A 17,574-nucleotide genomic window follows, 5' to 3' on the forward strand; every position below is an offset into this window, starting at 1 on the left:
GATCTGAACTGTAGATCTGACTGGAGGTATGTGTTTTGTAAGTCATCAGCATGAAAGAGTTCACTCGGAAAGAGAGAAGTGGGCCCAGGGCTGAACTTTAATGTATCCCAATACTTAGAAATCAGATAGAGGAATAGAACTCAACATGGCAGCTGCTGAGGATGAGACAATGAAGGTCAAGAAAGAACAGTGGGTAATGGTGTTTTGAAACTGGCAAAATATAAGGATTGGAGGAGAGGCTAACCATATTTAATGCTGATGAAAAATCGCATTAGATGAGAAATGAGTGATGGTATAAGATCTGGCAAATTGGATATCATTGGCAAGAAGATTCAAGAACTTTTTTTTTTTTTTTGGTAAAAAAATGACTCAGCTTTTATTCATTAGTACCTTGCATCTTAGAAGAAACAAAAGACAGACAAGTTAGTAGAGCCAGGAGAGCTCCCTGGACAAATGCAATGAAACAGGTGCGGACAGGGCTCAAGAATCCATCTGAACAGATGGAGGCAGCACCCTCCGAGAGTGGGCCCGGACCCAGGGGTGCTTAAAAAGTTTCAATAGCTCTCCATATCTCTTAAGATAAAGTTAAATCTCTTAGAACCACAAAGCCTAGCAGAGTTTGGTATCATCTCCCTCTGACAATTCATGTTTTGTTGTTGTTGTCGTCGTCGTTGTTGTTGTTTTCTTTCTTTTTCATGTCTACTTCTTTTTATTTAAATTGAGATATAATTGTTACACAACATTCTGTAAATTTAAGGTGTGCAATGTGTGGATTTGATACTTTAACATATTGCAACATTCCAGGCTTCAGCTTCTGTTTATGCCAGCCACACACGCCTTTTTCTGTTTCTTGAACACACTATCCTTTAAATACATGATTCTTTCTGCCCAGAATGCTCTTTTTTTTTCTCCATACGCCCACTTAACTTCCATTATTTTTTCAGGTATACCTTCATTGATTTTTCTTTCAGGCAAACCTCACCTCACTACTAGACCAAATACCCTGTTATATCCTTAAATCATAACATCAAGTACTTCCTGTGTGCTAAAGTTGTCACAGTGATTATTTAATTAATTATTGTCTCTTTCACTGGAGTGTAGATTCCATCAGGGCAGGGAACGTGTCTGTTCTTGTTCACCATTCTTTCTTCACATTACAAAAAATAACTGTCTTATAGGTTAGGAAATAACTATGTATTTGTTGAATGCATGAATGGATAATGTCTGCTTCTGGACTCAATCTCATGTAATCTGTTTCTATCCTTACATAACATTATTATATGATAAAATATCTGGAAAGTGATGATTAATTTAAATAAGATATTATTTACTTATTTAATATGACAGCTTTAAAAATCTGTTACAAATGAATCAGCTGTGGTTATTTTGAAATTTAACTGATCAAACTTTGAGATTGTTCTGGATACATCCTATTTCAACCACTCAGAAAGTACCATACTCTTTACAACATATACATTTTTTTAACTTTATTCATTTATTTTGAAAGAGACAGAGACAGAGACAGCGCAAGGAGAGAGAGGGAAAGAGGCAGAGAATCCCAAACAAGCTCTGTGCTGCTGGCACAGAGCCCGACACAGGGCTTGAACTCATGAGACCGTGAGATCATGACCTGAGCCAAAACCAAGAGTTAGATGCTTAACTGACTGAGCCACCCAAGTGCCCCTCTTTATTACATATATGTTCTGATGTTGCTTCCATATATCTATATGTGTGTGTGTGTGTGTGTGTGTGTGTGTGTGTGTGTAAATTTATCAGCAGCTTACCTACTTTCTCTCTCAGAATCAAGACAGTGGATCACATCAGTTTGCCACAAATAGTCCTATTTCTATGAGAGTTTGGTGCTGCCTGCCTAGGGCCTGGATGCTAAGCCCATATATGATAAAGCAGGGATTTCTTCAGATGACCTGTGGAAAGGCCAGCTACTAACCAAACTCCTGACTAGGTCATCCAGTTTAGTACCGTCCACCGTCACAGGGGAACTATGATCTTTCCCCCAGCAAACTGTTAGGGTCTTCCTTCTTGTCTCCATCCTGACAGTTTGTGTCTCAAGGATATCAACCTTCTGGCTCACCGTTGCTCCATTCTGAAAACATCTGAATTGAGCGCATATTTATTTTATGGTATCTGTCTACACTAGGCTCTATTTCTTTAAAAATTTTTTTTTCATGTTTATCTTTATTTTTGAGACAGAGAGAGACAGAGCATGAGCGGGGGAGAGGCAGAGAGAGAGGGAGACACAGATCTGAAGCAGGCTCCAGGCTCTGAGCTGTCAGCACAGAGCCTGATGTGGGGCTCGAACTCGTCAACTGCGAGATCATGACCTGAGCTGATGTCGGAAGCTCAACCGACTGAGCCACCCGGGTGCCCCTAGGCTCTATTTCTTTATAACTTTGTAGCATACAATATAAATTTGGCTACCCCAAGTCATACTTCCTGTAGATACTAAACTCAACTTTAACACATTAAAACAAGCACATACAATTCCATTCATGTAGTGTTAATTAATTTCAGTATATCTTGGGTAGAATCTCTCTGGCCACTTGTCTAAAACGGAGCTGAATCTCCTAAGTTCTTACTATTTCTTCAAATCCATGATCTTCAAAGCCCTTTTAAAAATACCTCTTTAAGGCTTCTAAACCCCTCCTATCTTTAGCTTGTTATAGAGTATATTTCTTATACTTAACTCCCTTGAATGTCATGCACTTTCTTCCTGGCCTCTAGTTTTGGCAAATATTCGGCCATAATAACAAGCTAACAGAACACAAGTATTTGCTTAAAGATATTTAAAGCTAACCCCCAGATAGTTTTCCATTGCAAATGTATTTGAAGAAATAGACTCTGTAGCTGAGTACTTACGTTTGTGACCCCTGGCACACAGTTTTCATCAGGCTTACCTACCGAAGAGTAGTCCCCACAGTCACAACTATTTTATTTAGGAAGACATTTGCAAAAAGAGGGCAACATCATTTTTATCAAATCAATGTTCTACTTTTTAGAGGTTAAAAATGATAAAAGTACATAGTTAAAAAGATTGGGGAAGGAAGTGAGAAAAAGGAAGGGTAGTAAAACAAGAAAGAAAAAGAACATGAAATTTGGGGATGGTTCAAAACTTACTTTGTCTACTTCTTAGCTGTGAGAACCTGCAAATCACCTAGCCTCTCTGAACTTTATGGGTCAAATGGGGAATAATAACATTATCTGTCTGAAGTGTTGTACAAATTAGATTATGCAGTTAAAGTGCTACGCATATTCCTGGCCAGGGCAACACCCCCGAAAGTTAGCTATGAACTTAATAATAAAAGCAAAATCATACCAAAAAATCTCATTTTAATGAGATTTTTTTTAAAAAATGAGATTATAATGAGATGTTATTACTCAGAATTTCACATGTGGGATTATTTTTATTTGCTCAAAGAGGAGGTGTGCAAATTTGGCTCTGTAGTTCCCAGCAGTCAACATAAGAGTAAAACAAGTAAGTTGGTAAATACAAAAAGTTTTATTTACTTAAACACAAGAAGCCTGCAATAGTGTTTTCTAACCAAGGATTGAAGTTACCACAAGAGTTCTGTTTGTCTGTAAGTCCCTTAGGTGTCCTGTGTGGCTCCAATAATAATCCTTGTGTACATGTGCACTAGTCTTTGTAGATGAACCAGATATTGTGATAATGATACCAGTTTGTTTAATTGTATCACAGGATTCATAGCAGCTTTTTGCCAGTATGCGTTTTCCCAATCAATGGACTTACTAAAAACACCATCAGTATCAGGGAAAATGCTCTATGTTAATTTGCTGTCTTTTAATCAAAAAAATTGTGAAAGTATTGCTGAAGGGGGGCGGGAGGGAAAAGGTTCACTTCTGTTAAAAAAAAAAATGAACAAAAAAAAACCCCTGTTCTCAATTTCATTGCCCTTGATTCCCTCATCAACAGCACCAAGAATCTCTCAAGCCAGGGACAGCATTCCTTTTTTGAAGCAGGATTTGCTGCTGTGGAAGTGACCTTCTGATTCCATTCCTAGCACCACGAGGAGCTCTGTGAAAGATTTGGGGCAAACCTGTTCAGCTTTCTGAGAGAGTGCATTTGCATAGAAAATGGGTTTGACCTCTAAAACTGTCCTATTGGTGAAGTTTGAATGCCTGCCTGGTAAACGACCCTGGTTGAAAAAAAAAAAAAAAAAAAAAAAAGACCAAAAGAAAACAAAAAAAACACAAAAAACAAAAAAACCCAGGTAGGTCACTCATCTGGTCATTTTGAGTCAAATACAGGTATTTTCTACTAATTCAATCACTCACTGTGTCATCTTGCCAACCCCCATTTTGTTATACCCGTCCTGAATCTATTTTATTCCTTCTTAGGTAAGAGAATTATTGATTATTTTGGGGTGGGGATATTATTCTTTTAAGTTGTAATGAATATTGTAAGGGAGTACTATTTGGATACTTAAAAAACATCTTTCTTGAAGGAGAAAAATCTTTTAAAAGGCCTAGAAACTTATTCAAGTAATTAGTTACTTGAATTAAGGAAGTAAGATGCTTTTGCACTGACTTTGAACAACTTTCTTGACTTCCTGCAAAGAAGATCCTTTACAGTATTTTTGGAGAAGTTAGTAAAACCGAATCTGACATCACTACCTAGCAGTTTGTGTAGCTAGCAAAGTGGTTTGTTCTTGGGGTAACAGAGGAGGAAATTGCTCCCTGTCTGATAAGACAACAGCAGAGAGTATGCACTCATTTCTTTTATTTTTTATTCTGTTTCGCAAAGAAAAACGTTCGCAAAGATAACTATTATTTTGCCTTTCAGAAGGACGCATGCTGTTTCATAGGAATACAGCTGATTTCCAGATATGACCATGTATTTGTGGCTTAAACTTTTGGCATTTGGCTTTGCCTTTCTGGATACAGGCGTGTTTGTTACAGGTAAGTACAAGTATATTAATATGTCCTTAGTTATTTTTTTTTTCCTTGTGGAGGGATATTGGTTTGAAATAGACATAAAAATAAGTTAAGTGTTGGTGACTGGAAATGAGGAAGCTCACGAGAAAATGGTCAAGGCTATTGGAGCTCAGAGAGACCTGGCTTGCTATGTGACAGAATACATTGTTTCTGTTTAAAAAGGCATAAATGTTTGGGGGAAAAAATCACAATTTAAAAGAAACTTGTCTGACTGTATCTTTGTTTGCAAAGTGTTCAGTTCAAGGATATTACAAAAGCAATGCTGTTACTTAACCCTCAAACGCATAAACATAAGTTTATGAAAATCTGAGGAGATCTTAATGACAAAATAAGTGAATTTTCATCCTTTTAACAGAAAATGCCTTTTTTGAGTCATAATATGGCTTCGGTAGCATGTAAGCCACTCTTTCTTTTTGAACTGGAGTCTGCTTCCTCAAATTTTGATTACTACTAAAATATTTTATTGAATACTTATCTATAGGATAGTTTAAATAATCCATTTGGGAATTTAATAAAATTTTCATTTTATGCATATTCTTAGCACAGAATGTATTTTAAATCAAGTTTTTGGTTTCTTCTCAGTAGTTTTAATGATTATTTGCCTTGGAAATTGTTACGGGGCCACCGCCCTTCCTGGGTGATGGGTAAATATTAGAGCCTTGATGCAGTAAAAATACTTAAACTCATAGGAATCATGCAAATGCTGTCTTCTGTAGGAAAATGTAATGGGGATCTCAAGTACTCATTTAAGCTGGAGATCTTTGGCTACATGCTATCCATTTAATGGACATTTCTTGAATAGTTTCAGTTTGGATCATGAGTGCATTTCAGTTGATTGTTAAACGTAACTAATGAATTATGTTAAATATACTCCATATGATGTAGTATCTAAAAGTTGTTTTTCACTATGGAAAGGACATTGAAAGTGGCATTTTTGCAGAAAATCCAAAGAAGTTTAAAAAAAAGAAAAATAATTAAAAGTCTCACTTACTGGAATTCATTGAAATCTGTTTTCGACTTTCCACCATTCTTCCTTCTTCTAAAAGGCAGGGCGGTAGCTACCTCCTGAGCTGGTTATGTGGTCAGTTGGTATTTTGTGTAATCAGGGAGAGTGGAAAGCAGTGGAAGATACTGTTGTGTTTTTAACTGCAAAGGTGGTCTAAAATTTTTTGTATGGATACAGCGTTTTGTTTTAGTACAGAAAATGTCTATCAAGGGAACTTCCCTGTAAAGTTAGCTATCATGATCAAAAGCAAACTGTAATGAATAATGATTTTAGCAGGGTGGTAATAATATGTGGATTATCATAAATCAGAATGAATATTCATTAAAAATCCTCATTCAAGAACGGTAGCAAAGCATTTCTAAATGAGCACAAAGAAACATTGAAATATTTTGTAGGACACAGAGGAAACCACTATGAAATTTCAACTCAGTCAATTAAGGATTTTTACCATGAGAAATATCTTCGAACTTATGGTCAAAATAAGAAAGTATAAAATTATCTAGAAACTTTTGAATCTATTTTGCTAAACAATTTGTACTTAAATAAATGGAGAGATATACATAGATTTATTTTGAAGGATCAAGCTTAACTTCAATTGTTTATGTAAATATTGAGAGCAACCATTTTTCTAAAAGGCATTGATAGTCTTCCTGGAATCAATACTTTTTTTTGGAAAAAGTAGATATAATCATCTGCGTCTGCATATCTCATTTATCATCCTTTAAAGTTCTGAGAGTCATTTTGTGATTCAATGTAGGATTTGGGAAGTTATTAATGCTTTAAATTACATATTTTTATTTATTAGCAACAAATAAGTTTGATCATTATCTTTGATTTTACTGTGTTAAAATTGAGTTTAGGGATCATAGGAAATATTAGGCTTTTAGGCATCACATTTATATTGTGTACTCTAATGGAATAAAAAAGTAGAGCCAAATGTAGACAGACATCAATTAATGGACAAATATATGCACAATTCAGATATGTCATTTAATCCCTAAAATACAAATACAGAAAGGCAAAGTTAAACTTTGCCATGGCAATCATGCTGGGGTGAGTTTTACACAAAAGTTTGCAATCTCTTTGCTCTGTGCCTCTTTGCCATGATAGCCGGAAACCAAAACTCTGTTGAACATTTCTAAATAATTCTAGGAGACGATGATGGTTTTGAGAATGCAGATAATGATGAATGTTCTTTGACTCTAAACCAGGTGCGATGGCAGGCGAAATCTATCACTCTATACCATACCAACTAGGGTACATGGGTTATGTTATGTGAGTTATGAGTCATATCACTTTAGAGTCATTTCCTGGTCATAATTCTTCATTTTTCCATCTACATTTAAAGAAATATTTCATGTTACAAACATGTACTATGCCTGGAACATCACACAAGTTTTCAATACAAAGTATGAATTGACATTTGATTAGCAATCAGTAAGTTCTGAATATTCCACAATTTATCTTTTATGAACTTTTTATAGATATTTTTCTTTAAAAAAATCTGCCTGTGATCCTTATCATTGCCAGAACTTGAAAGGCATTTTGTAAGGGAAAAGGTAAGGTGGACTTAGGAATCTGTCTTTCCTTTTTCTCTCTTGCTCTCTGTAGCTAAAGAGAGGGTCAGAGTGGTTAGCTTGAGCTAAGTTTTTTCTCTATTCTGGGCTATTTCATAGACGTCAACCAGTGACAATTAGCTAGCGTAGGAATATAGATTTTTCTACACTCTTCATATAAATACACATATCCAGATACACACACATATATATTCTAGTTTTTATATGTGAGTATATAATATACACACACATATATCTACCTATCTATCTTCTGGTTCTTCATATTTGTCTGCTTTTAAATATTGGGGTTCTACGGGCTTTAACCTTTGGTCAGTTTTATTCTTATTTTCTATCATTAGAGTTCCTTATAAAGACCTGCTATGTGTTGACGATCCTGATTCCTCATCTCCAGACTCATTGCCCTAAGTATTTAATTCCTCCTCTAGTCTTGTAATTTTAGTTTTTAACAGTCTCTACAATATTTTCCCCTTCTTCAATTCCATCGACATTGCCTTAATTTATGCCTTTATCATGTTTTACCTAGAATATTATTATAGTTTCCTAATCTACCTGCAGTCTCATTCATTTCTTTCCTTGTTCTACACCTTAAAAAGAAAAGGGGGAAAACAAAACAAAACAAAACAAAACAAAACAAAAAACCTCTGGTATCTTCTCATTGTCTTCGGTATACGTGCTCAACTCCTTGCCAGAACAACCGAGTCCACCACTGAGCTAGGAGCTGGGCCTGTAGCTGGGCAGGGATTGTTTTTTCTTTTTTTCTTGTATGATTCATTAAACTAGAACTTGCAGTAGCCAGTTGCAACACCTCTTGGCTCGTCTACACTTCCTCTGGACCTCTAAGGCTCCGCGATAGTTCTATTTCTCTTCCGTCACTCATACCACAAAGTATCTCCACTGAAACTGGACACTTGTTACCACCTTTCCGTGACAGTTTCCACATACTAATTCAATTTGTTGTTGGTGGTAGTGTTAGTATTATTATCTACCAATGAGTGCATTTACTTCTATTGTAACCTGTGTGAAAGCGGAAACTCTCATCTGTAACTGATTTACCAGACACTGACAAAGCAATGGGCGTTTTTTGACAAAACTGAAGATTATAATGACGGAGGTGAGAGAGGATGAGTACAAAGAATTTCAGAAAGAGAGGACAGAAGGAGAGACAAAGCTTGAGATGAAAAAATTAGCCAATGACAAAGTGGAAAGATAGAGTTAGACAATGTCGTCAAGATTAAATAGAATGATTTTGAATCTGGATCTTTATAGGCTTTGCCTTCTTAAGAATTCAATTCATGATTATTATTTTGCTATTTCCTTCTTTTCCTTCTTGTTTGGAAATACCATCCTAACTTCTTAAAAATCTGTAGTTCAAGAATGTTATTCCCAAATTTTCCCTGGCCTACTCTTTGGACGTTTTTGGCTAGTGGCATTTCATTTGGAGGGTTAGTTTTGTTTTTCAGATACAGATGCCTATAGGCAGAAAAGTAAGGAATGAGACAGGGGCAGGGGCATACGCATCTAATGGGGACAAGACAAACGGAATCAGATCCAGTCCTTGCAAATTCAGGCATGGACACTGGTAGGGCTGGGGGACTATTTTCAAGGGCAGGTGAAAGATGGCATCGCATTGTGTGCACACGGAAAATTTGTAGAGAGTCTGGGCATCATTTCTTCCTCAATAATGTGATAACAAGTCTCAATTTGGATAGGCACGAAGCCGAGATTTATGGTCAGGTTGGTCAGTTGCGTTGGTGAAAGCATAGTGTGAACACAGACAAGGTTTTCTGTTCAGATCATGTAATGTAAGTCACTTTGGTGCAGAGGAAGGAATTTGTTATCCCCACCGACCTTTGGTCTTTTTTCAGTCATCTTATAAATTTATGGGAGTATTTACACAGGATAAAATTGGAATGGAAATGGAGCTAAATCTCAGTTTAAACTTAATTTCAGTCTATTTTAAATAGCTTTGTTGGTACTAGATACCCAACCACATACTATTTACTGATTACTAAAGGACAGTGCTATAACTTTTATATACGTAAACGTAATACTCTAAAAAAGGATGAAGAAAAAAATGGAATATTGCAAGCGATTCATTTAGCCATATGATGTGATATCTATTTCTGCATAATACTGAAATATATAGACGTATATTGTATACATGGCTATAACCAATATTTAGATGAGAAAATATCTAATTATTGCCTAAAGTTTTTAATACGCACTCATTTTTATATGTCAATGTGCTACTTCAAACCCAATCTGTCAAGAGTCTGTGGAATGACTATTATAAGAGAGTATTGAATGTTCGGGAATAATAACAAAACAAGAAAAGATAAAGAATGAAAACCGCAGCATAAATACATATAAAGTCAATGTTAGGGAAATATATAAGCACTCTCTATGTGCATTTATAGTATCTTCAATTGATTCACCTCTGAAAGGTAATGAACAAGATTATCAATGCTTTTATTAGATTCTTTACTGAAGACCCAACTCAAACTTGAAATTCTTCTGTGGTACTTAGCTCTACAGTGTTTAAAGATTAAACATTTATTTCCTAAAAAAATAAAAACAAAAAAATAAACATTTATTTCCTACTAAAAATGAGACACAAATATCTGAAATGAAAAAGTTATTTTTCCAAAACTTCAATTTCTCCTAATATATACTATGTGATAAAATTATAACTGTATGCAATGATATTCAAATGAAAATGATCGCCGTTTGTATATTAGAAAAAACTGCTTCCAACCAAAATATGAACAACTACAGGAATATCATTAGCCGTCCAAAAAGGGAATCTGTTAATACCAGAGCACAAATCAAGAGCTAAGGGCAATTCAGCATCACACTCATATGTATTAGTAAATGAACAGTTACTCTGGTGAATGTAAAAGAGCACTGATATACAAGAAGAAACTCTCTGCATTGTAAATAATAATAATAATAATAATAATAATAATAATAAATTGTCCTTATAGGCATGAAAATAGAACAGAGAATCCTATATAAATAACAATGATGTTAAGAGATGAAAGCAAAGGTACTATATCATGGCAATAAAGTGTGGTCACCGTATTTTAAATATCTCCACCTAAAGAAACAAACAAACAAACAAACAAACAGTAATTTGCTTATTGATAAAAGAAATACTAAGCATCATAGGAAATGAAGCAGGTGCCATTCTGAGCTGGAGATGGCATCTGGATTGAGAAGCATTTTAGAAATCTAATTCTACGAATTTTATGATCTCAATTCAAGTGGCTTTCCATCTTTGATATGCAGTTTTGTCATCTATAAAATGTTATAAGCATTAAAAATGATAATATTTGTGAAAATGCTTTGAAACTATGAGATACCCTGCATAGTTGTATGTTTTATTCATGTGATCCCATAAAATCACAGCACTCAGTTCTTTATCATTGACATCTGATTCCAAATCACATCTCTTCCTTTGAGAGACTCAGAGGAGATATAGTTTAGGCTATGTGGCAGAACTATAAACCCTTAGAGATCTTTCAGTTCTTTTAACTTTGCATCCCCTGTTTTAGGGATTTTCAGGCTACTCTGGATTCTACCTCCTAAATAGTTTGCAAATCCAACTCTTTGCTAGAGATTATTATTATTTCTTATTGTAACAATAGCCTGCAATCTTGCCTCTCTTCAGTCCCTAGTGTGCTCATACCTACCTCTACTGGGATAATCCCTGTAAAAGGCAAAACTCACCTTTGTACATCCTTTCTTTGGTGGCTCTCTATTCGATAGAGAACATACTGACCCATGATGTGATCCTAAAGATGTTGAAGAAAATAAGAATTTAATTAGAATATACCTACACTTATGAGTTTTCCTTGAAAACAACTTTCACAGAAAAAAAATCTTTATTAAGCCAAGTTAATTCCCTGAGTATTTTTTAAAGAGTCTGGTTAAATCATCACCAACGTTTTCATTAAAGAATTTTACTGAACTAGTGTCAAATAGTGTTATTTTTCATTCAATTTTTCCAGTTACTGTTAAGTTCATGAATCAATTTTTAGTCACATCCAGTTGTACTGATTATAAACTTATGCCTCTAGGAATTTTCCTTTATGGTTATCACATTTCTAAGTGTTATTATTATTTTTTTTGTCAAATAAGACGGATCTAAATTTCCCAAAAAAGTCTTAATTCTTCCATTTTAGCCAGAAACAACATTACTTGGTTTCAGTTTATACCATTGCTTTTCTTTCTTTTTTTTCTTTTTTCTTTCTTTTTCTTTCTTTCTTTCTTTCTTTCTTTCTTTCTTTCTTTCTTTCTTTCTTTCTTTCTTTCTTCTTCCTTTCCTTTCCTTTCCTTTCCTTTCCTTTCCTTTCCTTTCCTTTCCTTTCCTTCTTTTTCCCTTTCAATGTTGTACAAAATGTAATTGATTTAATGCAATTATTTAACCTTTGTCAAATTTTACATTGGGAAGTATTAGACATTTTCAAATTTATATTGTGCTGCTATTTCTGTCGTAATAATCATTTTGTGATTGAGAGCTCTTTCAGCAAGATTCATTTTGAGATTTTACGAGTTTTGGTTACTCCTCAAGTAGCCAGTGGAAACATTAGAAATACTTACAAGACTGCTGTACAGTTTAGAATTGTATTTTAAATATTGTTCATTTGTGTAGTATTCTTTTTAATGTTTATTTTTGAGAGAGAGAGAGAGAGCAAGCAGGGGAGGGGCAGAAAGAGAGGGAGAGACAGAATCCAAAGCAGGCTTTAGGCTCTGAGCTGTCAGCACAGAGCCTGATGTGGGGCTCAGACCCATGAACCATGAGATCATGACCTGAGCTGAAGTCAGAGCTTAACTGACTGAGCCACTAGGTGCTCCTCTATGGCATTCTTAGTAGCTTATACACCTTGTGCCAACTTCTTACTACTTGGTACAGCAAAAATTAAAGAGAAGGATCAAGATGATAAGTTTAATGTCCCCAGTGTACATCAGTGGGTGGGATCACCATAAGGTGTCAAATCATTCTACTTTTGTCTCTACATTTAGGAAAAATAAAGGCTATTAGCATGGTGTACACAGCTTTAATTGAATCCCTGCATATTTTTTCAACTTTATCTGTAACTATTTAGTGACATGTACTCTACAGTTGACCCTTGAACAATAGGGATTAGGGTCACTGATGCCTTCCTTACACAGCCAAAAATCTATGTATAACTTTTGACTCCCTCAAAACTTAACTACTTATAGCCTACTGTTGACTTACTGATAACATAAACAGTTGATTAATGCATATGTTGTATGTCATATGTATTATACACTGTATTCTTTTGAATAAGCTAGAGAAAAAATGTTATTAAGAAAATCGTAAAGAAGAGAAAAACATCTACAGTACTATTCTGTATTTATCAGAAAAATCCACATACAAGTGGACCTGCGTAGTTCAAACCTGTGCTGTTCGGGGGTCAACTGTATACTCCTGTTGTAACTTGCATTTTCCCAAAAATATGATTTCTTGTGTCCAAACTGTTGGCCATGCTGTTTCTTCTTCCCTCCATATATATATATATATTTTTTAACTGGGAAAATCATAACTGCTCTTCAAGATTGAGTTCAATGGTCATTTCCTCTGGGCAGCCCTCGTGCACACTCCTGCTCTGCTCCTGATCACCGTTGGCTGCGATGATCTGTGAATAATCCTCTTGGAGATTTCTTTATTTGGCTGTCTCCCATAGCAGCTGGTGAGCTCATGTAGATTATCATTGGGTTTCTACTTATTTACCAGAGAGTGCCTGTAGGTCCTCAGAACTTGTCAAGTGAATGGATAGTTTGCCAGTGGAATCTAACCCCGTATGCAGAAAGTGCTTAACAACTCATAAAAACCATTTTAAGTCTGTCGTTTTGTTGTTGTTATTTTAGTGAATTATTTATGATAAAGTGTCTACATGAAATGTTCAGGAAGTAGAAGTTACTTAAAACCCTTGCTTACACTTTTTCTTTCTCTCTTGTTCTTTATCTCGGTTTTGATTATGTGCTATGTCTAAAGCTGCATATCCCATTATGCAGCTAAGATAATCAAGGCAAGCTGAGAAACATGGAGATGAATAAATAGGCAAATAAAAATCTCATGAATTCTCAATAATCAACACTGAAAACTTTCTGAACATTTTATTTCTCTAGTCTAGTGAAATCTGTTTACTTGTGCATTAATTCATTTCATGAACAAATATTTTATGAGTGCTTTCCCTGTATCTTCAGTTGGGAATGCCATATTCTATGCCTATTCTTGGGAAGTCTATAATCTTACTGTGGCAGTGGCTGCTTGGGGTTTAAAATTTTCCAATTTCTCCATAAGCTTTCTCCTCAAAGTAACAATATACATCACAAGAGATAATTATTTGTGTTCTCAATCTTTCATAAATTACAGATTAAAAATTGTTATTTTTAAATCTACATATAATACACTAAGTAAAAAGCTTTGTTCTTGCCAGACAACATCTAGGCCTCTGTTCCAACTGGGCTTCTGTAGGCTTTCAGTTATAGAAGTTCTGAAGCTGCCCCTGAGTTGTGTAGATTATTATCAGATACTCAATAAATAAAGGTGGTAGATGCAAAGAGGAATTAGCCAAAAAGTCCCAGTTATCTTTGGTTTGTTTGTTTTGTGATTTGAACTGAAAATAAGGGCTTCATTTGGAAAGACATGTTAAAACCTACACACATACACACCACACAAACAAACCCTTAAGTTTTTTTGGTGAGCTTTCATTGTAATTTTCCAAGGTCATCAGCTAGTAAGGGCTGATATTTCATCCTGGGTTGGTCTGACTCTAGGTCTGTTCTTTTTCCCCTGGGTTATTCAGCCTTCTTCGTGGTCAGCCTAATAACCAGGTAACTGAAGACATGAGTACTTGATGGCAGGCAAATCACCCCAAGACTGAAAGGTGTTTGGTAGTTTCTCAGAGGTCATGTGTGTAAAACATGTGTTTCAGCCCCATCCAGCTAATTTAGCTACCAAGGTGAAACGTTGTGAACCCAGCAAACTCCATATGTTTAACAAGATCTCAATCACCTAAGATTTTGTCTTTTATAAAAAGGAAAAGGCACCTTTAATGGACTTGTATTTACTATGAATGTTGACGCTACATTGGTAATGCAAAAGTAATGTGGTACTATCACCTCGAAAAGGAGCTTTACAAGGTACACCACTGAGTCTATCTGGAGGTGAGTGATATGATGGAACGAATGGCTTTTCCCCAACCTAATTTGTTTTTGATATTACATAAAGTGAAAGCCATTGAATAATTTACCAAAGTATCTAGATTTTTTTTGGTTTTGAAGTGCAAGGGAAGTAACTTGACCTTTGTTAAGCACTTTGATCATGGAAAACACATAAGGTTCTCATCTTATTCCAGGAAGTGTAGACACAAGATAAGCTTTTTATACTTATCCAAGAGGTATGTGAAATGAATTGGGTAGAGCTACCTTACAGTTTTCTACTCCATGGACAAGCCGGTTAAAACTCCAGGGAAAACAAAGAAAAAATGTTGGTTACTATGATAAATGTGGGCTGTCAATCAAATAATTTAGGTCAAGTATTCTACTTTGAATTCTAGACTTAGGTCTCCAAATCCCTGTTTTAGTTTTTAAACTAAGATTTTTACTAATAAGCCCTAAATCTTTCTATTTTCGAGTGACCACGTTTTTATTTTTTCCTGAGTTTACTTATTGAAACTTTAAGTATGTTCAAGATATATAATGGCTAAGAAAAAAATAAACAGAAGATATTAGTTCAGAGCATTGAGTATGAGAAGGAGTGATGCTACGTGGGAGGCAGACAAGCAAAAGAAAAGTGTCAGGAAGCTGATGAAAATAACGTAAAGAGATCCAGCTAGAAATGTTGGATTCAAACAAGCCCTACCTTCAGCGTGCATAAGAAATCAGTTTTTGAAATGTTGCCTGTATTCCATCCTGACCTTTCCAATTAGAAACATTAGGGAAATTACCTTTCAAATCCTCAGTTTCTGTATCTATATAACAACAACAATAATAATAATAATAATAATAATAATAGCAGTAGCTATTAAGCGAGATAACTTACTCACTGATGTAGCCATTTTTTAAATAGAACCCTGACTATGTGGTAGGAACTATTCTAAGTGCTGACACAGTGGTAAATGAAACAGAAAAGGTACCAAATTTCATGAAACTTACATCTTAGTAAAAGAGGTAACAAAAACCAAGTAAATAATTGAGGAAATTTCAGATATTGATAAGTGTGTGAAATAAAACAGTGTGTGTGGTATGATAGTACAGAAGGCCAGATCAGGGAGCAAAATGGCCTTTTAGACAGTGATTAAAGAAGGCCTCTTTGAAGTAGTGTCATTAGGCTACTAATGTTGGCTGACAAGAATGTGAAGATTTATGTAAAGAGGAACTGGCAGGTGCAAAGGTCCTTCAGAAAAAGCAAAATAAAAAAAAATGGTGGGTTCAAGACAAGGAAAGGAGGTCAGGTGCTTGCACTATGGTGGATAAAGGCTGAGTGGTTCATGGTGAAGTTGGAGAGATACACACAGGGGAAGCTCCTTGGGGACCTTGTTGCAAATAGAAAGACTTTGGATTTTTACCTTAAGTGTAAACAGAAGAAGCTATTTGGACGTTTTAAGCAGAGAATGAGCTAATCTTATTTCAATATTAAAGGGACTACACTTGCTGCTGTGGGAATAGATTAGAAGTGAGTTAAAGCCTAAAGACCAGTTAGGAGTCATTTGGATTGGTGGAAAAGAGAAAGGGGTTGGTATCTGGACCAAGTGTTGGCAGTGGAAGGGGGAATAAAGGACAGGTGTATATAGGATCAAGAGAAGTTGCTGGGTAGAAGAAAACATAAAGTTATACAGAACGACTCATTTTTTTCTCATGAGCAATTAGGATGAAAAACACCCCAGCTGTGGTAGGCAATCAAGGGTTCTGTCTTATCTATATTAATATATATTAATGCTTTAATTCTCAGTAGACATCCAATTAGAGGTATCTAGATTTCAACTGGAGTTAAGAGTATGGGGTTCATCAGCTCTTGATTGGAGTAATACCTTTGAAGGTCACTGTATACAGATGGAATTTAAAGCGAAGAGACTGAATGTGATAGTGTAAGAAGAGTGTTTAGATGGAGTACAGAGGACCTAATTCTGAGCTCTGGAACACTTCATATTTTGGTGGAATTAGTAGGAGGGCCTAGGAAAAGAAAGTGAGAAGGGGTAGCCAAAGTGGAAAAGGAAAACAAAAATATTTTGACTTGCATGTTGAGAAACAGAGCTAATGGTTGTAAAGGGCTGAGCATGCTTGCTGGCATATAATGAGAATCCAGTTAATTTCACATAAAAGTTCAAAATCATGTCTCTTGAAAGGTTGGTTGAACAGTGATTGGGAACATACTAATTATTGTCAATTTTCCTTATTTGACTTCAATATTGTCGCAACAGTATGAAACTAATTCATCACAATATTCATAAGAATTAAATATATATGTATATGTATACATGTATATATTCATATGTATGTGTGTGTATAGATAGATAGATCTTCCTTGGGAGCTTAACTATTAGAAAAAAGAAAGCTGTGACTTAAAACAACTTTTTAAATAAAAACTATGTAAAATACATCGAGACTTCATAATAAATTAGAGATTTAACTGAAAGTGTCTTGAAAAGGTAATGCTGTGTTGAATCTCTTGCATGGCATATTTTTACGCAGGTTGATAGATTATATACATATACATGTGTATATATATATGTATACAATTATATATATAATACTTTAATTTCGGGCTTGGAAGTTTTTCTTAAAAGAGATATAGCTTTATAGCAACTTGTTTGTATACTAACAGGTGTAGGTAGTTAATAAGATAAATTGTCCCTTAATAAGAAACTAGTGCTACCATGTGCCAGGCACCGTTGTCGACATTTTATAAATGTGATCTCATTTAACTTAAGTATACAAATCATTATGGAGTCTAGCTTATACTAGTCTTTAACATCAGTAAATTTGTTA

The 17,574-nt window shown here is 35.1% G+C and overlaps 1 protein-coding gene across 5 annotated transcripts in view; it reads left to right on the plus strand.

The window, feature by feature from the left end:
- Window positions 1-4,597: 4,597 nt before the first annotated feature.
- The window catches only part of PTPRC (protein tyrosine phosphatase receptor type C), a 125,115-nt gene continuing 112,138 nt past the window's right edge, over window positions 4,598-17,574 (plus strand). For all 5 annotated transcript variants that reach the window (XM_058700992.1, XM_058700993.1, XM_058700994.1 and 2 more), the window contains exons 1-2: window positions 4,598-4,738; window positions 4,820-4,935. In XM_058700992.1, the coding sequence (XP_058556975.1) occupies window positions 4,863-4,935 (73 nt within the window). In that variant the 5' untranslated portion in view covers window positions 4,598-4,738; window positions 4,820-4,862. The remainder of the gene's footprint in view (window positions 4,739-4,819; window positions 4,936-17,574) is intronic.

This window comes from Neofelis nebulosa, chromosome 15 (assembly GCF_028018385.1).
Source record: "Neofelis nebulosa isolate mNeoNeb1 chromosome 15, mNeoNeb1.pri, whole genome shotgun sequence".
In the NCBI taxonomy this organism is placed as follows: domain Eukaryota; kingdom Metazoa; phylum Chordata; class Mammalia; order Carnivora; family Felidae; genus Neofelis; species Neofelis nebulosa.